Raw genomic sequence first — 27,420 nt, forward strand, 5'->3', positions numbered from 1 at the left:
TGAAAAAACAAATATTTTACAATATTCTTCTAAGCGTCTTGTCTCTAGGGCGATTTGAAGAAACAGCTTATTAAGAGTATAGAAAAATGAAAAAAATCAAAATAATATAAACGCATAAATTTATATATATATAAACGGTGTAGTTATAAAAACCTGCATTAGTAAACTGCACAGAAGTAAGTAACTTTTTTATATACAGTACAAGATATTCAAGAAAGTTGTATCAGTTTCAACTTGTGCCTCATGGTGAAAATCATCAAAAAATGTTTTACAAAATAATCTCATTTATATCAAAACGCACGTAACACTTAATAGAGTCATGCTCACTATATTAAAATAATTTTATTTACACAGTAGTTACGATGATTTTTTTTCTAATGAAAACTTCATGGAAACGCCTGCACTCAATCGACCCGTCTTTACACCCACCGTCTTTCCTGCCTCCAATACGGCACATCGCCGCGCGAAACGGTTATATACTGCATGGGTCCTGTTCATCCCCCAGAATCACATACCATGGTCAATTGGAACATAATTTCTTTATATATTAATGCAACAAATAATTAATATGTTTTGTTTTTCAAAACGGCTATGTCCACACTATTTAAAAATTAAATTAAAAAGTCTGCGGCTATCCGTTCAGAGTTGGTCCCATCGAAACCGACTTAGAAAATGGATGGATGTAAAGGTGAACGGAACAATGAAGTACTCAAACTTTCATTACCTTGAAAGTAGTTTGTATTACTTCATTCACTATTAGACATAACCGTAGACCAGATCGAAAATTGCTTGGTTAAATATTTGCATTTAATATGTACCTACGGGGGAAATTTAAACAAAATAATTCCACTTTTCTATTGAGTAAACGAAAGCTTTAAGTACAATTTCTTGTTCATTCTAGTGCTGTTACAATAAACAGTAAATCGTAATTGGACGTCTCCAAAAGAAGTGTTTTTAATTTCACAAAGTAATAATTATAATAGTAAAAATAAAACATCATAGCAAAAATTGTTAAATATTTTGCCTAATAAAAATTATTATTAAATCGTATAAAGTATGCATGATCTTCTTTTTTGTTACACGCAAAGCCAGACATAAAATGTACAACCACCACAATCCAATATAGCCTATTATTTACAGCTGATTTTTAATATTAAGTAGCGCGTTTCATGGTTTTCAATGATATAAGGTGTAGTTCACATTATCATACCCTTAACATCTATTTCGTATAGAGCCTTTCACAGCAAATACCATCACAACCTGCTTGACCAAATAAACATTACAATTTGAAACTACAAATAGAAGAACTTCGGAAAAAAAAAAGTTACAAGGCGAATTCACATATTCAAGAAGAAGCTTTGAAAAGAATGCACAACTGAGCAGCCCGGGCCAAAAAAAAAATCCCGACATCGGGGGCTGCTTTGAATTTTTAATGCTAAAAAACGGCACTTAAAGTCAGAGACAACAGGTTTCTTTTTAGTCGCGATCTAAAAATGATAAACTCACGAACTGACCAGACCTTAAAAGTTCAAAAGAGTAGGAGGAATATGTTAACATTTTGTTGTATTAATTTTACAATTATATAATCTTAATATCATAAAATGACATTGTAGACACGGGGAAGGATGCATGGCCACGTAAATGTTTAGTAAGAGGTACTTTTTATACTGAGCAAGTGAAATCAAAACTTACCAAAAATTAAATCGGTTTTAGTGTTAATCGCTTTGACTGGTGTTGTAGCTCTTCCATCATTAAACACATAACATCATTTTAATATGTTACTTTTTTAGCTCAGATCTCTAATCCTCTAACATTCATAGCCCATTCCCACGCGAGATTCAGTATAAAAGAACATTTATTGGTGAGGGTACAACTCACGTTGTTAGTGTTGATTCAATTCACAACATAGCCACATTCGATAGGGCGGCACGTGAAATTTGCACTTTAATATTAAAAATCGGTTTGACGAGAACATTATTGATCCTTGCTAACGACTCATGTATAGTCACAAATTTGAAGAAAATCTGAACACTTAATAGAATTAAGTGTTCACATAATTCACATAAATAGAATTATGACAGGTGATGGTGACACTTTAAACGTGTGCTTTTCATGTTTTACTGTTAAAAGTGCAGCTTTACAAAGAATAATAAACTGCGCAAAAGAAGTTCCCAATTTGCATAAAGACCCTTTTCGGTATGTGGCAAGCAAGTATACACAATATCTAAAATCTCATAACTATATGCAGCCGATTGTAAAAGCCAAGATATGAGCTTATGTTAGACTTTTAATTCCATTTGGACGCAGCAAACACCTAGCCAGTAAACGCACCGTTTTTACGCCTTTTCCGAACGCGACTTCCAGTAAATGAATCGCACAGCGGAGTAAAGAGTTAAGTTTTGCCTACTCTGCTGGCCGTCGCCTCTGATTGGCCAAAAGTTTACAGTGGGGCTGGGCTCCGGTCCCAGTGCGCTGCTCCCCTGAACCCGAAACTGCCGCGATTCTAACAGTATGCACCTCAAGCTTCTAACGTGGATTCTACATTCGGTAAATTTATCCAGGAGGACATAACCAGGTACCCCCTGAAGCTTCAAGGCAAGTGATCTGTCGCTGATCTCGTTGGGATCCCGCAAGACAGTCCGAAGAGCCGCGGACTTTGAGATTGCGATTTGGAGCGCACGCGCTGGACAACTATCCATAAGCGATTGTTTGTTTTCTTTATTATTTATTTTATCCTGGACTACTCAGTGTTTACCTTTTGAACAGCGAACCTCTACCATTTAATCGTAAACGATTTACCGGTTCCCTTTTCGAAGAATCTCATTTTACTTGAAGTTAGCAGTTTGCATCCAGTCGTACTGCTTTTGTGGGATTTGCTCATAGAGCGCACAACTGTAAAGCAGCGTGTTGTGAATTGCATTTACCCCTGGCTGTTTTGATTTTCGAGGAATACTTGAGGACAGTAAATTAACGGGAAGCACATGGATCCGCCTGAAGTATTGGATTTATATTAACATTTATAGCAGAAGCCTATTTAAATCATGGAAAGTGGCCCAGACAACTGGTACCGGATTGTATTAAGAAATAACTGAAGGTAAGTGATGAAAAACAAACACGTCTTTATGAGTTATTTCAATTTAGATATATTAATCATAGTTATAATGAACTACTACTGATATTACTTCTACTAATACTATTACGTTTCCACTGCTAATACAACTGTTTTTAGTGACTTAACATTATTTTACTAACAGCAATATTACCACAAGGAACTGTTAACCTACTGCGACTTATACTACTTATCACACGTGCAAAAACACTTCTAGTTATATTATTATTAGTAAGAATTGTTGAAGTACTATTGATAACAGTATTATTTTACCTACTAATAAACCTTATTATTTTCATTGCTGTTGTTTTTAATTGTCATAATATTTATTTATGTAGTTTATTATTGGCTTTTATGTGTTTCAGTTCTGGTTCACAACACATTTTTTGGTAATTTGAAAAGTTCTTTACGATTCCAACATCGTGTGCAAGATAGTACGATATTTTGGGTAAAAAGTAAACGTATGTGGAAACTGAAGTACTTTGCCGTTAATGCAGGTTCTTAACAGTACTGATACCATCACCATTATCAAGCTGATCATCAGTTTACAATGATCACTTACTTCTCTTGTGCTTCTCACTGCTCATCTCTCTATCCATTCATTTATCCAAGGGCTGCTGGCAAAATTGCACCTGACTAGAGAGCATCTGGAGCAGTGAGGACTGTAGTAGCAGGTCTTGCTATCATTAGTTTCCAAAACAGTTAACGTAGCCCGATTGTTCACGACCGCGACAGGAGGTGGTCATGTATTTGCTCGCTCATAATAGTCAGGCGTCCGCAGCCCCTTAAGAAGGTTTATGTGGGATTAATACTTGGGAAGCATGTAACGCTTTTCCGTAAAAAAAAGTCTGCAGGGTGATGTAAGGAGCGGAACAGACAGGACGCAGTTTTCTATTTTTGACGTATTCCGAGCCATGTCGGTTTCACACAATTGCCGCTTTGTATAGCGGTTTGCTCCTTGGAGTGCCGAGTTGCAGCACTGTGTGTACCGCATGTGCAGAACTATTTATGACTTTTGACAGCTGCCGTCTATGAACTGAGCGGAAAAAACGAAATGCCTGCAAGAAACTGAAAGCATCCATAAATATGCGAAGGATTCTGCAATGAGCTTAAGACGTATAAAATTAAACTTTTTTTGTGTGCATTCTTTAGGCAGCGTCAAGCGGTGTAATAATATGTAAAATTAGATTGCTACGCAAGTGTCGGACCACTAAATACTGCTACTACTAACTGTAATGCATACATATTCTAGCTCACCGATGGGTTGCCTCTCGGTATTTAATGAACGCTGGGCTTTCCTTATCGTTCACTTGTGCAGCTACACGCAGCACATGGATGCGAACTGTAACGAGTTATTCTTTAATTTTGCATTTTGCAAACACTGCAACACAAACCAACAACACAATGGTGACCTGTCCATTACATGCTTATATATCGTATTTCTCATGTAGCGTCTTAAAAATATCTGTAGTTTTGCAATAACTGTACTTTTCAGATTCATCGGCTGGTGAAGTCTTTTCTTTAATTAGCCTCAGGGTTTAGATGAAGAAGTGATTACTTTTGATGTCACTCTGCTTAGCTCACCTCCATGAATTTGTATCGCGTAGGGCAAACACAGACCAGCTAAAGGGAAGAAAAATGTTAGCCATCTTTCGTGCAGTCCAAACTGCTTGGCTTATTACCGCCCGTAAAGATTTTGCTTTCGCCTAGAGGAGATCCTGCGGGAGGGAGATTAAGACATTTTTACGCCTCCAAAGAACTTTCGTTGCAAATTAGTACCTAATGACAAAACTAATTACTTGCCTTGTTGGATGCAATTGTTAGATTGCTTTGTGTCCCGAGGGCATAGTCTCTTTAAACCAAGGAAGAACAAGAGGTAGGAATGCGGATTACTCGGAGAAGCAAGAGTCTTAATGAAATGCAACGATTATTGAAATTAATAATGCATCATTTATGGCCTGGAATCTATTTTAACCAAGTACACGTGTTCATTTCAGGATGATTCTGTTGGTAAGGTGTACCAGTACATGGCATATTTCTCAGATGGATTCTTTTTATTACATATTAATTATAATGAACATTTACGAATCCAGGAATTGACTGGTTAACAGACAACCGCTTGTTTTTGTGCCCTGTTTATTGTATGAACTGGTATAACAGCCTTGTTTTTTTATCATAAATACACCAGCCTACTAATTTATATTTATTACTTATGTTTGGACTTTTGAATGGCCTGTCCTTTGGTAAAGAGATGGATCCTACCTGGGGTAGTCTCCAGGGATGAACGGATAATCAGGAAAACACGTTTCTAAAGACTGCAATATTTTCCATGGTTAGTTTGTGTCCTGTCCAACACAACTATTTTAGGCCCACCCTGACACCCATCCATCCATCCATCCATCCATCATCCAACCCGCTATATCCTAACTACAGGGTCACGGGGGGTCTCCTGGAGCCACTCCCAGCCAGCACAGGGTGCAAAGCAGGAACAAACCCCGGGCAGGGTGCCAGCCCACCGCAGGGCACACACACACACACACTAGGGACAATTTAGGATCGGCAATGCACCTAGCCGGCATGTCTTTGGACTTTGGGAGGAAACCAGAGCACCCGGAGGAAACCCAAACAGAAACGGGGAGAACATGCAAACTCCACACAGAGAGGACCCAGGAAGTGAACCCATGTCTCCTAACTGCGAGGCGGCAGCACTACCACAGTGCCACCCCTGACACCCAGTGAGCTTGTAATTAAAAGACTGGCTCAAAAATTAATGACTGGTTTGAAATTTGCCCTCTTGTACACGTACCTTCTGCTTCTGCATCTTTACGCAGCCCTGGAAAAAAATATATACCTATCATTCCTTAACACATCTGTATTATACATAGGTGACAGTTAGCCCCAGGATGAGTTACTTGTCCATCTTAGGGCACACTCACACATTACCATTCTTAAAGTCTCTAATTAAGCAGTGTGGGTGGACACTAGATAGATAGATAGATAGATAGATAGATAGATAGATAGATAGATAGATAGATAGATAGATAGATAGATAGATAGATAGATAGATAGATAGATAGACACTAGAGTAGTCCACAGTCCAATGTACAGTCCACTATAGTAGGGCACAGTCAAAGGCTGGTTACAAAACAAACTGTGCCACCATAAATTTGAAAAAGTGTTCTACTTGACAGGTTTGGGACTCAATTATTGGATGAAGAACTAGGTAGAATCCCTGCCTTTAGTTCAATACAGGTGGCTCAGTGGTAGTGCTGCTGCTTTGCAGTGAGGAGAATGTGGAAGATTGTGGGTTCGCATCCCAGTTCCTCCCTGTGTGGATAGTGCTTTGAGTACTGAGAAAAGTGCTATATAAATGAAATGAATTATAAGTTGAGAACCCTGGGTGGGATATGGAACTGGGCAACGACAACCAAGTTTGTTTCAATAGTGCATTTGCATGCAAGGCCTGTACCTCAAACTTTACAAGAGGTTAAAGAAAAATTTGAGAAATAAGTATGGATTAATTTTTAAGTTTCTTTTAATTATAATAACAAGTCTAATGCTATGGTCAGTTAGGATAAAAAAACTGGCGAGATCCTGTCAAGACCTTTTTGCAGAGGTTCCAAGGCCATATGACCACACAGTGTTGACCTGCCCCAATGGGCATTCTATGTACCATTAATGTGCTTAAGTAGTTCCTACTGTTTTTAAGCTTTGTCCTAGAAGAAACAATGTACTGGATCTTGTTGACAGTCGGAGTGTCCAGAATCCTTTTAACATCACACAGGGCTGCACAGTAGATGGCTGCCCAGTAGATACACAGATTAGGTGGTGGTGATACAAAAATCCACCATGGAAAACCAGAAAAGAAAATGTAGAAAGTAGAGGTTAATAATCATTGCAAATCAAAGAAGTATGAGATATTCTAATACTTACATAATCTGTAAAAAGTGTATCTAAAATGTAGCAATGGGTTTTTAGGATTTTTTAAAACTGTTCCATGGTATTAGCCTGGCACATGCCTACTTATGAAGTATTCCAGATTATTAGTACATAACAGCAGAAGACTGCTTCTCAACTTTTATGCTTAGTTTTTGGATTAATAAGTAGACCAGTGTTCGAAGATCTAAGATTTACGACTGGGAACGGATGGGGACTGACACTCCAAAATGTAAGAAGGGGCAAGATTTTTCAGAGCTTTATATATTACTAATAGTTTTATTTTAAATCAATCTTAAAGGATACAGGTAACCAGTGCAATGGTGCTAAAACTGGTGAGATATATTGAGATATTCTTTTCCTGGTTGAGGTTCTAAATTAACTGAAAATAATTGATGTCTTTCTTAGGGTGTCTACTTTGGAGTGCATTCATTTAATCGAGTCGACTAAAAACAAAAATGTGAATCAATTTCTCAGCATCTGAGAAATCAAAGGCTACCAAAAATCTTATGATATACTCATTTTACTAAATCCTAATTAAGAATGAAGAAGTGTTGGAGCACAGGGAAAAAGAAAATACAGGGCAGGAAGCAAAATGCAGACCAAGCACACCAGAGAAATTACTTTTTTACATATGTATCCCAAAACCCATTGGATTGCATTATCGAGTGTGAGTGATAGAAAGCATCTTAAGCATAATTGAATTTTCATTTGTTATCGCTATGTATTTATCACCCATGTTGAAGAATGTCATATTCATTAATTTTTCCTGTGATCATGTTGCACGTATTTTGAACACTGCTGTTTTTGATTCTGTAAGTCCATCCACGCATTCATGAATTTTCCAATGCAACATTTTTGAATCTAGAATTTGCTAGGACCAGTTTATGTAAGTTCTGTATATTTTATACAAAAAGTGAACTAGCAATTTAGTTGATGCATCTTGATTTTTGTTTTAGGCTGATTGGAAGAATGGAATTTTTTCACCTTGCAGTTTTATTCCTGGAGATACTTGCATTATCCAGCTGTGCAAGGGGTATGTAAGGAAGTTCAGTTTTACATTCAAATATTAATATAACTTTCTTTCTTTCTTTCTTTCTTTCTTTCTTTCTTTCTTTCTTTCTTTCTTTCTTTCTTTCTTTCTTTCTTTCTTACCAAAAGGTGTGGCTTGGTTTACTGAGTTGAGCCCCAGTGATTTTTTTGTTTATTTGTCAGAATTCTCAGACCAGTCCCAGTTGTAAAGCACTCAGGAAAGGGGACAAAAAGAAAACAACAACAATGACATTCCTGTGAGGATCAGGAGAGCCCACCCTCCCCTTCACTCCCCTTCTGCAGTGTTTTAGCTTGTGCTGAAAAAGCATTCTGAAAAGCAAAGCCAAACAAACACATGCATTAACCTCTCCAGAAAGGGCTAAAAACACACAGGCAGCGAGGATTTTAGAGTCAGCATTTTTTAAGCAGTTTGTAACAGCAGATGTAGTTGATACTTATATATTGCAAAAAAGTACTTCTTCCGCAAAAATTGCATTAATTATTGCGCACATTTTTACATTGAGCTGCCTTTTTAAATTATAGTGTCATTAGTTTTTACACTTGGACTTTGCATCTTAACTACAGTAGCTTTCATGGAAAGATAATAGCCACTTATGGTGGAGCCAGTGCTTGATTTCATAACTGGCCACTGCAGTCTTTCAGATTTTGGTTAACATATCCCTCCTGTTTTACACTCTATGCAGCTGATTTTATGTTAAAAAAGAATAGATTGAAAACGATTTTCAACATTTACCATTTTTTACACCCTGCCTATTACATATCAATCATGAAAACTATCAGTGAAGCCATTCGGCAGCTGGTACTAAGTATGGACACCTACTTTATACTGAACTCTTTGTTGATAAAACAGTTTTGTTTTTGGATTTGCTGGTACTTAAACAAAAAAAAAAAGATTTAATTCCCCATTAGGCACATCAGTGAACCAAGTTACTTGTCTTGCACCTGGAGACCAGTGTTTCAGTGGTTCAGTAATTCTAACAACCTTTATAATGGTTAAGAGGATATTCAATGTGTTTCAACTATTTTAGGAAAACCCCTCCAGGCTGTGGGGGCTAGCCCCGTTGAAGACCTCTATCCGAGGCTCTGCTGCTGAGGTGATGTTGTGGATAGCCGGAAATTCAATTGGGGCTTGTTTTCTCTGAGTGGTGCAGCTTATTTGATTAATTATAATTTGTCCTTCCTCTTCAACCTTACTGATAAAGGTCCCATGATAATGGCAGTGTGGTGTCCTCCCACATAGCAGAAATTCTGGAGCTGCAACGAGTTTTCTGTTTTGTAAATAGTCTGTAGTATTTGCTTGGTCATTATCCCCAAATTCCTGACCTTTTCCTTTTCCCGAGATCCTTAAGCAGTCTATCAGTGACAAATAAAATCAGTCTTTTTAATTGATCCCTACCATGTGTGATGGTTCCTAGCCTGGCAGTAACATCTGACAAAAAGAAGAGTATGCTTTTACACCCTATTTCACAACAGTTTTCTGTAAGTAGGGGGTGGAATTGTAAAGAGGAGATTATTACATCTTCTTAAAGTACAAGGCTTTTGTAAGCCTTGAATAATTGGCCTTGATAGACAGCTGCCTAATGCTACATGGGTACCTGGTGTAACCAAAAACAACAAATGAATTGAAAAAATGAATGCAATAAAATACCTGTCTACAAGCCTCTTTTTTCTGAGATAGGTGGAACGATGAATCAGCTAATTGTGTCATTCGTGTTTTATGTCAATACACCTTATAGTTGTCAAACTGAAATTCTGTTTTTGTAGTTATTATATGTGGAAGTTGCTGGTGAAACATATATTCATCATTTTTATGTTAAAAGTAAAATAAAATATGGCATTGATTGACTGCTAAAAAATGGAAAAATAATATTGAGATGACTTTAATAATATAGATGGTATCCATTTATTTTACATACCCGTATATCCTGATTGGCACTGTAGTAGCTGAACCTAACCTAATAGCAGCAGAAACAAAGACAGAATACTTCTTGGTGAGGAACACCACTTCATGAAACTGTAACAAAATGGTCATTGGTAGTGAGAATGAAAGTCTTCAGAGAGGCAAAGATCCTCAGCCTAAGTATTAGTTTGTTATTCCCTTTGTGCATGTAAAGTAACATAAGAGGAAAAGCACAGATGAAGGATAACACGAAATAAAGAAGCAGGTGGACTTTAAAAAGCAAGTTTGTAGCTTCTGATCCCTCCATGTATGAAGCTGCAGTTTAATCAATCAAGGTTTATCTTATATAAAACTTTTCAAATTAACCTTATAAACAAATTTCTTTACAAATCATGCAATATAAAGTAATATAATAGATAATACTATAGATTTCATGATTTCTCAAAACCATTGTAAATCATAATAAAATAGTCAGCCTCTGGGTTGAGACTGCATAGCTCAGTTCTACAAATTTAAGATCAGAACTGTTGTACTGCTTATTTTTTAGTGTACCTTCCAATTTTCTGCAAAATTTTTGTCTTGCATATGAATAAAGATTTTATATGGCACCTTTTTGCAATATAAAACTATTACTTGAACATTCAGTTTTTTACTCCTTAATTCGTATGACATCTTCTGAATTTTAGTGCAAGCTGTGTGGTTTTGCATTATATAAGTTGTATTTGGCTAATTAATTGTGTTAACTAAAATGAACAGTAAAGACTATTAATGAAAAATATGTGCTTATACAACTGCACATTCTTTAAAGTGATGTCTGAATTATTCGTAGGAGGCAGCATCTTAAAACCTTTAGAAAGGTGTGTCCAGACACTGTGAGTCTTGTGCCCAGCACGTGTCAACAGTCGTATTTCTTACAAAACAGACTTGCTCATGTGGGCTCTTCACCATGAGTTACATGGACTTAAGAAGACTTTCTTTGAACACACATAATGTTTTGTGTGTCTAGGTAAGTTGTAGTTATTTACACATAAAACGCTAATACTTTTTAAGAACTTGGCATACTTAATGCAGTTCAAAGATAAGGGTAGGACAACAAAAAAAAAACAGAAAAAAACACACACACCTGGCTGTGCTTGCGTGTGTCGCCGCCGTATAGATGAATTAAAATGCAGAGAACATGGTGATCCAATATGTGGTGAAAAATTAAAACAAGTGTCAGTAAAGAATGCTGCTTGTTTTGTTATTGCATGTCTTCAATGATTCACTGAATGGATAAAGCATGAAAAGATTATCATGTCGAATGGAATTGATTTTTGATAAAAGAACCAACCACAAGAAGAAAAAGGTCAGTTCAAAGAAACAGGCATAATAAAAGGAGACAAAATCTTTCCTATACTACTCATTCCATTTTGTTTTTTTGGAAGTTATACTTCTGCTGCTGGGAAAAGTAAATGCAGCACTCTGTGCAAATCCATACATTCTGGTATTGCAAATAATTTGTGATTAAATAAAATTTTTCTATTGTTTGAGCATAGATCTGTTTTTCAACTCACATTAGGGTGAAAGTTTGACTGAAAAGATTTTGTCAGTTGCATCCAAAGTTTTCAAAGTTCAAGTCTATTCATTTGACAGTTTCCCCTACTACTGTGTGGTTATGTTGTGATCACAATATAGCATATTTGATTGTTATGACATGCTCATAGGATTAATTTCCTCTGGATTTTTAATCACTTTTGTTTTATAGAGATTACAGGATTATGTTTGTCAGGATTATTACCATTTTTATCTCTATTGATTAGGAGATTATTTGTCCAAAGATTTTAATAATACTGTTTTGTTATGTTGTAATCATTAGCTGGATAACCCTAAACAATGACAACAAAACAAAGGTATAGCAAAAAATGATCGATGCAAAACATGTCAGTTTGGACAAATTTAATTTAGTGTTTCACTATCAGCATGGGTGACATTGTGGTGAAGCTATTAGCTATTAGTTGTCTCACAGCCCAAGAGCTTTGGTTTAAAATACTGGTCTGGGGACCATCTGTGTAAGTTTTCACATTTCCTTGTGTTTGCTTTTTTTTTTTTTTGCACACTCCAGTTTTCTATCTGCAGCCTTTTGATATGCATGTTAATGTAACTTACAACTCTGTATGGGATGAGTGTGTATGTCCGTATGAGTTAGCCCTTTAATGGACTGGAAACGGGTCCAGAGTACAGAGTACCAGGTATTCTCAGTTTTTACCATTTGCATACCAGCATTGTTTGGTACCTCCTGGTTCCACTGCTATCATGCATTTTCAAAACCACCCGTCGATTGATTTATAGTGTAAAGTGCTGCTTAAGACTTTAAGGGGAACCCTTCCACTTTTTGAACAAGGTGCAATGTGTATTACGCCACTCAATACTTTAAGGGGGGACCAGCCCACTCTTCCTCTTTGATTGAATGTCAGTGGATCGTGGAGCTTGAAGGTGGTGCACACACAGCACTTATGTGTATCCACTTCAAACGCTTCTACTTTCTGTCTTACACTCTGTTCTGCATGAATAGCCTTAGCCTCCACAACCCAGAATGGGTTATGTTGGACAATAAGATACCAATAGATGGATGGACAGATATTAACTAATATGTCTTAAAATACATCCCTGTCCCTTGCTGGTCGTGTCTTATTATTCCTCTCAAGTTATTTAGAAATGCTTATATTATGGAAGCAAAGTAGACCCTTGTTTCTTACAGGTCCAGATACCTGGTTTTGATTCCAGGCCTGATCACTGCTTCTTTAAGTACTGCCAGTTCCTTCTGCATCCTGGAAATATCCATGTTAAGTTAATTGGTGAGGCAAAATTGTATAAGCGTTGGTGAGCTCAGCATAGGAGCAACTTTCTCTGCAGGGGTGACTCCTGCCTCAGTACTGCTAGGAAATAGCTTTTTGGCCCCAACAACTCTGCAGTATAATAAGTAATAAAAAAATGGAAAGATGAATGGATACATTTTGATTTACAAGCCCCCTTTTTATGAGTGTATAACTTCCAAAATAACCATTTTCATGAATTTAGTGGTAGTTAAACAACTAATGAACCTTTTCATTTTTTTCTGTAATTTAACAAAGCTAACTACTGTAACAGTAAGGGGTGCTATTGCTCCCTTGAACCCTCAGGTACCACACCAAACACCAGGTAAAAGTCCAAGACTTTTTATTTTTATAATAACAACGTGCACAAAGCACCCTCCACTCCACACTACTCATACAATAAATCAATAATCAATCACCAATCCTCCTCTCCCAGACGCGTTGCCACCCTTCCACCCAGCTCAGCTCATTCGTCTGGGGTTTCCCACAGTCCTTTATAGTCCCTGACCCGGAAGTGGTTCCAACCCTGCAGTCCATGACTTGTTATCACTTCCGGGTCAGATTAAAAGTCCTTTTCTTCATCCCGGGAGCACATCGTTCCTTCTGGTCATGTGATCAGGACGTACTTCCGGGTTATAGGGCACGTATAAGTCCTTGAGCCTCCTTGCAGCGTCCTTTGGTGGGCCCCACGGTGTCCAGCAGGGTCGGGAATAAATACTCCATTGTCCATGATTCCCTGCTGGTCTTCGGGGTACTCCCATGCTACAGGGAGGGCACCATCTAGCGGCCTGCTGGTATTGGCCGAGATGAACAGCCAGCCATCTCCCACACTACATTTTTGTCATCTCTCTGTGAATCCCTGATATTTGAAATGGCAAATATTTCAGTTATTTAACAGTCACAAGACTAATTCCATTTTCATTAAACTTCAGCATAAAATTTCATTTGTAAATCAAAGGAAGTGTCTGCTATATCAACTGCACTGTCACTCAGAGAAGTCCGAGAATGTTTTTTGTCTTTTTCTTTGTAAACCATTACACTTGTAACTTGCCTGCAAGCTCACATGGATTTTCCCTGCCTTTACTCTTTGATCCAAAACAATGCTTGCTCTTTATGTGCCAAAGTCGGTTAATTCTTATAAATTGGGGCAAGAATCCCAGGTGGAAATCTTACATTGTAAGTCTACCCTTTGGCAGAGACCGTCTGTGTATGTGGTAATGAATATCACAAAGGGGCTCTCCCTTGATGAAACTGTGGCTGCTGCTGGGCAAGATGCTGCAAGGTTTCACTTAGTTGTTAATGCTTTATGAATGAGGTATTGTGTACATTTGTTCAGGGACACCATCGCCGCATCTTAAAGTCTTTTAGACTATTTCAGAAATGTAATACAGACATAACATAGACTTCAATATTGTGCCCTGGTGCCTGAGCAGATTCCATCTGAAACGGTCTAACAATGATGTATTGAATGTAGAGGCAAGATTATTTTTGTTACTGAAGGACAAAGTAAACAAAATGTGAAAACTAATAGGATTAGATAGACAATTATTTTGTTTCACATATGGTGGTTCTGTGATGCTGCCAAAAATTGGGTAATGATAATGTCAGGAGAGCCATTTGAAACGTAAACGGTTCTGGTGAGATATAATGTGTTGTTAATGGGCCGTTTGCTTAATTTATCAGATTGGAAGACTCATGAATGACTGAGTGTCTTGGCATAATATACCACTGGGAAAAAAAAAACCAAGAAATTAAAGAAAAAGAGATGTCTTTCTGGATAGACAAAATTCTGTGAGGCTAGAGTTTATGTGGATGGAGCAAGATTATTATTTTTTTTTGTTCTTTATTTCGCCTTATACAATTTCTTGTATTAGGAATTTGGTAGTTTTCGCATACCCCTTGGGGTCAGAGCGCAGGGTCAGCCATTGTACAGCGCCCTTGGAGCAATTACAGGTTAAGGGCCTTGCTCAAGGGCCCAGCAGAGCAGTGGCCTTTTTTTTGGCAATGACGGGGATTCAAACCGGCAACCTTCGGGATACCGGCGCAGCTCCTTAGCCTCAGAGCCACCACTCCACCCTTAGTGGTATTCTTTAAAATTTCCTTATTGACTTTCTTTGCTATTGTATAGGATTTTGTTTGAATTCAAAAGAGATTAATGGGTTTTGTTTGCTGCAAGTTATTTTTGGTAGTGGATGTAATGATAATATAGAGGATAACATTGCCACTGCATACAGCTAGGACCCCAGTTCACTTCCTGTAGGAAGTTTGCATGTTCTCTATGTACTGATATTGCTTTCTACAGAGACATTGTTTTAGTTCCACAATCCAAAGATACACTTCTAGGTCGATGCCCTCATCTCCTCAAAGCAACTTTCTATAGTACAGCTATTTCTATATTTTTGAAGCAAGATCACTTACAGATTAACTCATTTGCAACCTTTTGGGTTATCATTATGTATCAACCATTATGCCGCTGCTCTAAATTAATCTGCTGTTGGAGTGTGCTCATTGCTGCATCAAGGACTGATTGTCATCTTATGCCTGTTGCAGATGGAGTAGGCATTACCCAAGGAAAATGAGTATAGACCATAGACAGATGATTAAACACACTGTATAAAATGGTAAATTATTTTGACAAGTGACTTGACAGTGAAGGATCTTGGCAGTTTGATTTGTTTTAAATAGAAACAAATAATAGCCTATGACTTTAACTCAATTTTTAAAATATTCCTTTTTTGCTATACTCGGGTGTAGTGATTCTGTAAATTTTATGGACACATTAGTGTGGGATTTCTTTATTGATTCAACATATTCACATACCTAATAAAGAAAGAAGCCCCTCATAAATAAGCTGTTCCAATAGCTGTTCAATCTGGGCCTACAATCTGCAAACCTTTCTAAATTTTGGGAAGTAAACCCTGTTATTGTATGGTGTGTTGGTTCTGTGTTTATTCTAACAGAACTTTGAAATGTTTGGCAAGAATAGGCCTTTAAACCCTACAAGCTGGCCAAACCACTTTGCCCATTTTTTCTAAAATAGCATCAAGTGGAGTTATTAAGGTCCCTAAAATCCTGTTCTCAGCTAAAGAAGTAAAAATCTTTTGGAGAGTATAACGCTGACCATCCCCGAGGCTCTCTAGCAGTCTTTTTAACAGGGACATCACCATACTCAGGTGGGTATGTCTGGGAAAGGGCCGCAGCTTTACCATAGGTGCACATGAAAACATGGAGTTCTTGATGAATGTACATATAAATTCATATCATTTGTCTTATTCAACTGAAAAAGTGTGCAGTGTAATAGGAGGAAAATGGACCATTTTTCAAACATATTTTAAGTGAGAAATATAGTTTTATATTACTGATTGCCATGCTTTTCAAATTCAGTTTGAAGTTTATTCGTGATTTTACAACTTTCTTTTTGATTGGATCAATTGTTTATTGAATATTTTCAAACATAGCAAATTAAACAGGACCTAATGGAACACAATTAACAGAATCCGTACTCTAACTAAACACCCAAACACCACCCACCCTCAGTTACTTGCAATATGAAACAATCTTGCTTGAGTCACAAACTATAGATTATGCAGATTAGTTTTAATAGTGTTTTGGACTGTAAAGCCATTTTTCTTCTTCATACTGTTAAAACCACTATAAAAACACAATTATGAGTGGTATAGTTGATCAATGGATAATGGTGCCAGCTTGATTGGGCCTAAGGGTCTTCTTTGCTGAAATTGTATTTCCCTCACTGTTTTCTGCTGATATACACAGGGCAGTCAGCAGGAGATCTCATGAATGTGTGTGGGTGTGTGATCCCCAAACGATTGGTTCCTGGCTCCTGAAAAGTCTATATTTCAAAAAATAAATGGACAGATGAATGAATAATGAAACTGAGTAAAAAATGGTTGAATTTATGTGAATTTAATAAATAGCATAGAATGATAATGATATCACTGAATATATATAATAAGATCAAGACAACATGCATTTGTGTTATTTAAAGTGGCTTGCTGCTTAAATTCAAAAGCAGTGTATGACATTTATTTGTTATTGTTTCATAAATCCAAGCTATGTTTTGAGCACTGCTGGTGTAGCTTCAATCTGTGGACTTGCAGTTAAAGCTAAAACCTTTGCCTCTGTCATCTGCTTTGGTCATTAAATAGTCTATGCTCTAAAAATATTTTTCAACATCTTGAATAAACATCTTATGTAAAATCCATACCAGTGTTACATTATGAGTGTTGGAGAGCTTGATGCTCAGCAACCTTAAAAAAATGCACAACACTGTGTGATTTGGTTGTATAGCTGGCTTAGAAAGGTTGACAGTCCACATTTACAATGAAGTGTTGGACTTCTGACCAAATATCTGAGTAATTGTAAAGCAGGTATAGGCATGTGAGGTCCTGGAAAGCGAGAGTCTTAAGTGGAACTTTATGGAACACAAGGTCACTTTTGACTCAGGGGAAAGAGAGTGAGTGGCTTAGAAAAGTGGAAATTTCCAGAAGCACAAAGAAGTCAAGGGGCTTCTTTACGATTTAAATCGACTTTGCTTTGTCCAAGTCAAATAGACATGGTTTTGTTCAGTTGTCTTGATTGCACAGTCCTGCCATTGTATAGCTCTGCTCGAGAATGACAACCTTCATGCTTCTCCTCACAACCTAACCTAATTATTTCATTAACATATTTCCAGTTTTGTCAGGAAGGAATATAGCCAGTAACTCCAGGCGACTTCCTGCGTGTGCCATTTGAATGAACTGCGCTCCTAGTTATAAACAGAGATCCGCGGCGCAATGTCAAGCATGGTGATGGCTTTCAGGCCGTCTTCTTTATATATTTATTTATTCATTTTTTCATTCATAAAAGGATGCAGTTAAAGTCAAAATGGGTTGGTTGCAAATAATGACACATTGTTGTTCTGCTGCAAGGAATTTCTGTCTGGCGTCCCATCTGCTGGGTTTTGAATACTGAGGCTGAAAGGAAAAAATAATGAGAGGTCAAAGCATAATAAAGGAGACCCAGCCAGACTTTATTTACATGTCTTGTTTGTTTTCTAGATGAGGGGGGAGTTACAAATGCTGCCTAGCAGTGGGGCTAATTGACTGATCAGAGCTCATTTAAAAAGAATGAAAGACCTATTGCCATTTGTTTAACTAGAAGCCTGTTGTGCGAAATGGAACTCAATAATGTTCCTGCAATGTTTGGAAAATCTAAGTAGATTCTAACTGATCTATAAAGCAAACGGTCAGGGTGGTTGTTTTCTTTTTAGTATACAGAATGTGTGAGTTATTACTTTCAGAACGCACTGTTCATGATGTTCAGATTCAACTATTACGTCTCTTTCTGCGTGTGTATAGTGCCATCACATCCAGTTTCACTGTTGCTTCACTCAACAAAGGTATTTTTCTGTTGACTTGGTACCTGTTCCTGGTTAGCTTGCAATTTTCACCTTAGTTATGGAAATATGTCTGACAGGAACAGTACACAGTTTGATCATTAAGGTTATATAAGGAAAGAGTTGCCTGTAAGATTACATGACAATGATTGTTTACATGTGTACTCATTCAGAGGTGGCAATAACCAAGCATGTTCTGTGCCATGAGAAGCAGGTTATGTACCCTAATCCTAACCCTACCCCTAACACCTAACCCTAACCCTAAAATGTTAAATTACAATGCATGTTGCATAGAGTACAAATTAAGGGTGCTTACACTTAAGATATACAATATACTTATGAATCCACATGTAGAATATTCCAGAAGCAGTTTTGGTTTCCATAGTAGCAACAAGGAAAGTCCAAAGAAGGGTGACGAGACTGATTCTAGGGGTCATGGATAGTAAGGTAAAATTTGAGGAATTCAACTATAATTTTCAGATTAAGCAAACTCAGAGTACGGATTGACTTGATAGAAAATCAAAATTATGAAGGTAATTAGTATGGTGTGTTCATGCTGTTAATTCAAAATTAGTTCTTCAACAAGAACATGTGAGAAGAGATGGAAGCTGATTAAAATTCACTTGAATGATAGAAAGTATTTCTTCACTCCGAAAAATAGTTAGAATACATTACCAAACTGTGTGGTATATGATGGAACTTTAGAAACTTTTAGATCTTGACCTGGAAGTTTCGGAAAGAATTAAGTAAATTTGAGTTTGACTAGGTAGAGTAGGCTGAATATATTTTTTTCATCAGAATGGTTCCTTTGCTCTTATGTTCTTTTATTAACTGTGATTTGATATAGTTTGCCTGTTGTATAGTATTGAACGTTCTACTGAATGTCATAGTGATGCGGTGAAAAGTGTTGCCAAGTCACAGTGTCTGAATCTTGGGCTGAGGCATAATTTTTGGTGCTTTCTTAGTGCAGCTTGCGTATACATTGTACTCCCATTTCTTCATGTGTGTTTCCATCTTTGTTCTAAAGGCACATTGTTGGATTAATTGGAGTGGTGTGCCCTGGCAAAGTGGTCAGGATTTTTTTTTCCAGTTACTTTTCGCTTCACTTCTTGGCAACCTTCTACTGAATAACGCAGGATTAAAAATACAGAGGTATTAGATTGTACAGTATATTTAACAGTAAATATATTTATTTTCTAGTTCTGTGGTACTTGTTGTGCTTGCAGTGGGCTTTGTCCCCTTTGTATAAAATTATGTGGTTGGGGCCCCCAGTCCATAATTGTGTGTCTTGTGTATCCTGATCAAGGACTTTCTACAGGGTAATACTGAAGTGTTCTTAGACTGTATACTTTTCAGAATTGGTGCAACTTATAACGACCCAGTATTCTGTTGAAAACATAGAGGAAGTTTTACATTTGCTGTCTTATTTTGTTTGGTATTCATAATCATCTTTATAGTAATTCTAAAATATAGCTGAAACTGCTTTCAGAATCCTTTATCTTTCCTATTACCTGCTATGCCAAGCCCATCTGGCTCTTACTCATTTGTTCTAATGGGGCACTTTTTTGTTTTAACAACCCAGCCCTTTAAAACACAGAGCTCTAATGCGGATTGGGGCACAGCTGTGGATGACTGTGTTTACACATAATTGTCTCTTTTATTTTGAATTTCAAACTCGGTAAAATATGTAGACATTTGAAAAGTGTTAAACATTAAAATATATTAATTTATGTAATACTATCTGTCCCCCCACGGCTCTGCCTGCATAGTAGTGAAACAGAACAAACTTTAAAAATTAATAAACTAACAGGTATCGATAGGTAAGCGGAGGCAAGGTATGCTCCAAAACTTAGCCAGAGGTAGACTGATTCGAAAGGAGGCTGGCGCATGAGTGAGGAAGGTCCCCCTTCCCTCGGCCCGCAGCCTCTCTGTCACACAAATAAATCAGTACTGCAAGCAAATTATGAAACTTAGCATTATGAGAGAAGTCGAAAAATCAAGTGGAACAAATTATTGAAAAAAAAAAACGATCAAAATCCGTTAAGTAGTTCTCTCGTGAAAAGCGGACAGACATACATACAGCCAGACAGCCAGACAGATGTTGGATTTTATATGTATATAGAGATGAATCAGTTGTGCATCCCTCTAATTTTATTTCTTAAACTACAGTAATAAATGATGGGAATCTATTTACCTTTTTCTCTCTTAATCTTAGAGTCTTAGGCTCATTTTTCAGAAAGCCATTGGATTTCAGACTGCCATGTTAAAGATCTTCATCTGACCAAAGAAAAAGAATTCCTATTCCCATTGTCAGTGCTCACATGGAAAACATACCCAGCGCTCAGTGAGAATGTCAGAGACTGGAAAACCTTTTTAACTTCCTTACAGACCATTTTTCTTCCTTTATTTAATTAATTCAGCAATTAGTTGAGGGACTATGCATAGGTGGGAGTGAGCTTTTTTCTTCAAAAGACTGCTTTTGTGCTTTCCTTGATTAAAGTTTGTTGCCGTATAAAGCATCCAGAGACTGGAATGGGGGAGGTGGATAGGGTAGCTCTGGAAATCTGTTTAGGCTCACCCTGTTCAGCAGGAAATGTGTTTACCAGATTCTCATTTCACTCTTCGGCTGTTGCCTCTATTTGTGTTTTACTGCTTGAGCAAGAGTTGTCTGGTTACCATTATTATAAATGCATCGGGCATGATCTTAGAAATTAGACATCTGTTTGCCACCTGATGTAAAATTAGCTCCCCATCCATCCATCCCTCCATCCATCAATCCATCCATCCATCCATCCATCCATGCAGCCTTTGCTAACATGATGTAAGTCAGAAATCAGCTCTGGCTAGCCCATCTGATTTCACACTTTCATGTATATAATCAAATATGTAATTATAAATGAAAAAATAAATTAGTCAAAAGTTTTAATTAAGTCAGTAAGTTAATTGGTGCAGTTTAGAAAAAGAATTTGAGATAGATGTGCTTGGTCCATAGAAGAGATGTTCGGAGAGGTACAGACAAACTTAAAGGGACATGCCAGACAGAAAAGAAAAGAGTGTGTAATATCAAGTATTTAAGGCAATGCTTATTGTACATTTATAGGTTAAATGCCTTTGTTTTTCCTTCTTTTAACTTTGTTTTAATTTACTTATCTAAATATAGTAGTGCTTTCAGTCTTTAATTCTTGTCTTTTTAAATTTTTCCTAATGAAAGGCATACATGCAGATACCGACAGACAATCTGTGTATAAACTATGATACGCACGTAAAAAACTGGGCTCATCAGAATATGTATGCATATATATATATATATATATATATATATATATATATATATATATATAGTAGCACTAGCTCATGCTAACATGCACAAAGCAGCAATCTGTAGGCGCAAAGATGGGAATAAACAGATTTCCCTCTGCAGAAAAAAGTCAGACATACTGTTCAAAAAGCTAGGCTTTCAGTGGCTGTATGGATGGATAATTTCTTGCATCCCTGGTAGATAAAGTGTTGGACAGATGAGCTGACTAAAACAGACTAGTCCCTTCTCTGCTGGACTTTTAAGCCTGTGTGTGTTTTTAAATACACATTAGCTGCCATGTTGCTTTCTCTGTGTGAAATTACATTGCATTATCAGCAGTTCTCTTTATGAGCTAGATGCTTTCTCTGCTTTCTGTCGCATTCACTCTGTCGTTCCTTCTTTCTTTTCAAGGTCATTAAAGTGGATTACCAAGCATGAATGACAATTTGGTTTAGAAGTTAGTTCCACTTGATTGTGTCACACTGCATGAGGTGGCAGCATTTGTTCCTTACATGGCATGATTACATTTCAAGTAAGAAAAAAAGGTCAACTGGCTTAACTCTTCAAAAAGGAACGTGTACAGATTTACAGTGTGGCTGTATGTTTTCAGCTTGAATTGGAATCATAGGCTGATTCTGCAATGTTCAAACAATGGAAAACCAAGACTCAGACAAAGTAATGTAAAATGAACTTGTCCAAGGTGTACAAAACTCTTAAATAGGATCAAATGTGAACTTTTTCATATACAAATACTGCATGAATATTTGGTTGCCCAAAGAGACTAATTCAGATGTTAATAGGAAAATATTAGGAAGTGTTCTGATCTTCTTCAATGTAACGTTAGCTTATGGTGCAAACAGTGGGATTGTTAGTTTACAGTATATAACTTCTTATCAATAAATAATTGTCATCTATTTATTTATCTATCATGTAACTATGGTGACTTTTCTGTTAACAGCGACATTATGTAATATTTTCAGACAGCTTAATCCAATTCAGGGTAGTAGAGAGGCCAGAGTCTATCCTAGCAATTCTGAGCATAAAGCAGAGATTCACCTTAGGCTAACCATTGTAGGGCCTACTCACATGTATATCTATACTAACACTCACAGTCACGCAAAGCTAGTTTAGAGTCATCACTTAATAAATGCACATTTTTGTCCGCCATCATTTACGTGTCTTATTTGCTACTTCGTGTGCAATTATTTTATAAATGGCCCATTCTGTTCAGTGGTATGTGAGCTAAACTCCGTTTCAACAAGCAGGTGGTGGTGTCTTGTGTTTCTTACATTTTATTTAACAGCTAATGAAGGCTAACATTTCTTGTGTATATTTTTACCATTAGAATTGGATTTGTGAAGACATAAAGGAGCTAGGATCTGGGATCAAAATACGTTAATTTAATTTCCAAGAGACAACGGCATGTTTTCCTTCACTTTACCAGTTAGTCTATTTAGCAGCCTGATGCTATTCAGTTGCACTTACGCGATTTTAATCTTCATTTTTAATTCTAGTTGTTTTGTACATTGAGTCTTATGAAACCTCAGATGAATGGTTGCAAGTGACACACTTATGAATGAAGTCCATTTTTGTCATCCTTCTGCAGGCTTTAATCGCTTTTCCCTAAAGGCAACAGTTGCTATTACTTAGCATGGTGTGGCAGGAAGCGTATTAATTCATGGCCTTGCACAAACCCAGTGGAATAAACGTAGCCGGCTCACAGGGGAGACGGACAAGCCTCCAGCCGTGCTCATGCAGAAGCAATACATGTGCTTTTTATCTGTCGGTAATTATTGTTGTAGAAGTTCAATTCAGATTTTGCACTTTTGTCATCTGTCTCCTTTTCATGCAGACCATTATTTTATTGATTGCTATCTAGAAAGTTGCCCACCCCCCTTTCTCTCTTCCTGCTCTGTGGTGATTTTGCCTTTAGTTGTGGAATCACATGGGAGAGTCAATAATCCTTCATTCTCAGATATTTTGTTAAATTGCTAGCAACAGCTGCTCTGCCTTGCTCCAAGTTGCTGGTGATCAGATAAGGATGCCTGTTTCCTTCGAAGTCGGAGATCCAGTGTTAGGATAAAGAGACATTTGCTGTGGTCTCTGAGTTTTTGTCTTTAATTTTCATTTAAAACAAATGCCATATGTTGCAACCCCCGGGGAACTGATTCTGTTAACAAAGGTTTGGGCAAATTTAGACGTGGAGGGCTGCAGGTTTTCTTTGTGGCTAACCTCTTAATCGGTGACTAATTCATGTCTGGAAATGAACTCATTGCTTATAGAGTTTTTTGTTTATCTAATTATCTCTTTAAACCTTTTTGACAGTGTGAATTGTTAAGTATTTAACATACATTATCTATTACATGAGTCAAAGATTTGTATTGTTTATTAGCAGTTTAAATTACCCCGGTAAATCCTAACAGTTGAATCTAATATCAAGAGTTCTCTCGAAAAACACAGTTCCAGTAATTTTACATGCAGATGATGTTGGCTCATACAATTATCAGAACACTCTTTGTAGCAGGAGTTGTCCAAAGTGTCATTCTTACTTATGACTGTTCATCAGGATTGATCCCGAAATCACTAAGAAGTAAGTAGCTTATAACTGAAGAAAATATATATAATATACAAACTTGTATCTGAGTAATGAACTTACTGAATTTCCTAAAAAATATCTGACAATTTTGAATAGTGCAGTATCATAGATAGTACTTTCATTTATCATCTCTCACCAAATGAACAATGACATCACCTAAATTACCTACCTCAGTTGAATCTGACAAGGAGTGGACATTTAGCCAAATTGCCATGACTATAGTTTTAAGAGAAAGGAGGAATTTTGCAACAGTTGACTTTTATGCACGCCTTCTATGTGTATATGAGGATGGGCTCAAGCAGTGTCAGACAACTGACAAAGCACTTTAAAGATGATAACACAGGCATGAACACTTGATTCTCTGGTGAACTATCTTTACCAAGAAAAACTAGGGAAAGATTACCAAGCTCATCAGAGAGAAGCAACGAATGGCAGTTAGAGAAATGAGGGTGTACAAGGAATAGTTTGTTGCCACTCACAATCAAGTGGAATGGAGTTCTGTTGTAATGAGACTTTCAGTTTTGGCTAAAAATGCCTTAAACGGGGGTAGAATTTTATAGGGAAGTAAATAAAGATTTGATTGATATGTAGTCATTTCCTATCTTCTTCTTCTTCTTCTTTCGGTTGCTCCCGTTAGGGGTCGCCACAGTGGATCATCTTCTTCCGTATCTTTCTGTCCTCTGCATCTTGTTCTGTTACACCCATCACCTGCATGTCCTCTCTCACCACATCCATAAACCTTCTCTTAGGCCTTCTTCTTTTCCTCCTCCCTGGCAGCTCTATCCTTAGCATCCTTTTCCTAATATACTCAGCATCTCTCCTCTGCACATGTCCAAACCAACACAATCTTGCCTCTCTGACTTTGTCTCCCAACCGTCCAACTTGAGCTGACCCTCTAATGTACTCATTTCTAATCCTATCCATCCTTGTCACACCCAATGCAAATCTTAGCATCTTTAACTCTGCCACCTCCAGCTCTGTCTCCTGCTTTCTGGTCAGTGCCACCATCTCCAACCCATATAACATAGCTGGTCTCACTACTGTCCTGTAGACCTTCCCTTTCACTCTTGCTGATCTAGTCATTTCCTACCCATACTTGTTAAAATACTTGCGGTACAAATCTTGTAATATGAAGTGTTAGAAAATTATAAATATCTAATAAACTTTTTGTCAAAAGCCTAACTTATTTAGGCACTTACAACTGCAAATATAGACAAGCTAAGGATCTTTTTTACCTTGGACTTCATTATTTGAAATGGAAGGTGCAAATAAGGACAATATACCAATAATATTAACTAAAAGATAAATTCAAAATAGATCTACCACAAATGCAGCTGACTCTTATGTTTCTTCATAAATTTGGGTTGTACAGAGTGGATAAGGACATTTTTTTATTTATCTTCCACTGTACTATCCAGTCTGTCATCGCCTCCAACTATATATTACCTGGTTATGCTACTTCACCAAAAAATATGTAAAGAAGCTCCTGCAGTGGCAGGCCAGGAGTATCCTTGTTGAAGAGGACTACCTGGCGAGTGTATGTCAGTGAACAGTATTGAAGAAATTGAGGAATTTAGCAGCCATTTCATTTAATTCACCCTTTCCTTTTAGTTATGTAAACCAAGGATACACACAATCTATTCCAGTAATCCCCTACCAGTATAAACATATATATTAGGTCTAGCTGAGACCTATAACAATCTTTGTCAGCATTTTTCTGTTAGTAGTATTATAGAAATTATTTTAGAATATTTACAATAATTTTATTAAATGTACTGAATTCTTTTTGATGTTAATTTCTGAAGTATATTTTTAATCTTTCTTTTCATCTAAAAATTTCAGAAAAAAATTGGTACCAATAAAAAAAAAAGAACTTAGGGCACCATCCCTCATTAAGAGGAACATGGAAAACAAGCTGTTTATCATTCACACTTGTTCTTTTAAACATCAGAAATAAATTAGTTTTTACAGAGTACATTGTTCCTTTTTGTTACAAGCCATGTTATCCAATGTGCTGGCTCAGGACTGCACCTTGTTCCAGGAACTCATAACTGCACTCTGGAAAGCAAGTCCTTTTCTTTGGTCTACTTGCCTGTTCAAATTATTGACAGAGCTTTTTGAACATGATCATATTTTCCAGTCCATCATGAAGACTGCTTCAACTGGACTGCTATTTAAAAAATGTTGCCTGTTTTTAAAATGTATAACTTTTAGCTATTTTTTTGTGTTGCATACATTTTATGAGTGTTATATTATGTAAAATCACAAATATTCAGGTTTTTTTGGTTGTCCTTCTAAACTGAGTTTAGCCAGCCATGATATAGGCAAACAATTTATTATATTGTCAGGAGCATCAGGAGCAGAATGTGATAAACATCCCTAGATAATATCCATCCGTTATCCAACCCGCTATATCCTAACTACAGGGTCACAGGGGTCTGCTGGAGCCAATCCCAGCCAACACAGGGCGCAAGGCAGGAACAAATCCCCGGGCAGGGCACCAGCCTACCGTAGGGCACATGCACACCCACACCCACACACCAAGCACACACTAGGGCCAATTTAGAATCACCAATACACCTAACCTGCATGTCTTTGGACTGTGGGAGGAAACCGGAGTACCCGGAGGAAACCCACACAAACACGGGGAGAACATGCAAACTCCACGCAGGGAGGACCCGAGAAGTGAACCCAAGTCTCCTAACTGCGAGGCAGCAGCGCTACCCACTGTGCCACCATGCCGCCCTCCTAGATAATATAGTCATCAATATTTAAAAATCTTTTTAAGGAAAGAAATAAAGTTTGGAGAGAGAAAGATTTTTAACACTAGAATTACCAGAGCCTACGAAAAAACTCGTAGATCCATCCCACCTTAAATCGCTTCTCACCTCTCCGTCTCTGTCTTTTGTCCTGTAAATGTGTTGATAAGCAGCAAACAGCAAGCAGCCTGCTATCACATCCCTCCACAGTTTTCTCAGCTCAAGTCTGTTTACCTGCTTGTCAGTTGCTTAGAGTTGTATAGAGTGATAAGTCTAGCAAAATGACACCTTTTATAAATACTATATCATTATTTGGAACACTTGCATTTCATGTGTGTTCTGTGTCTACAACGATCTATGTAAACACATCGTTAAAACAGAAATGTTTTTCATGTTTTAGTAATAATTGACAAAATGTAGACATGAAGTGTATAATGTGTGACGCCTGAATTCCAAATATCAAAGAAACACTTTCACAAAAGGTACAAATATAACAGAACAAGTGCGCTTCTATTCAAGAAT

The 27,420-nt window shown here is 37.2% G+C and overlaps 1 protein-coding gene across 1 annotated transcript in view; it reads left to right on the forward strand.

The window, feature by feature from the left end:
- Window positions 1-2,450: 2,450 nt before the first annotated feature.
- fgfrl1a (fibroblast growth factor receptor like 1a) overlaps window positions 2,451-27,420 on the forward strand; it is a 254,817-nt gene continuing 229,847 nt past the window's right edge. Inside the window, exons 1-2 of the mRNA XM_028801583.2 lie at window positions 2,451-3,094; window positions 8,005-8,081. Of these exons, the coding sequence (XP_028657416.1) occupies window positions 8,018-8,081 (64 nt within the window). The 5' untranslated portion in view covers window positions 2,451-3,094; window positions 8,005-8,017. The remainder of the gene's footprint in view (window positions 3,095-8,004; window positions 8,082-27,420) is intronic.

Source organism: Erpetoichthys calabaricus, chromosome 5, assembly GCF_900747795.2.
Source record: "Erpetoichthys calabaricus chromosome 5, fErpCal1.3, whole genome shotgun sequence".
Taxonomy (NCBI): Eukaryota; Metazoa; Chordata; class Cladistia; order Polypteriformes; family Polypteridae; genus Erpetoichthys; species Erpetoichthys calabaricus.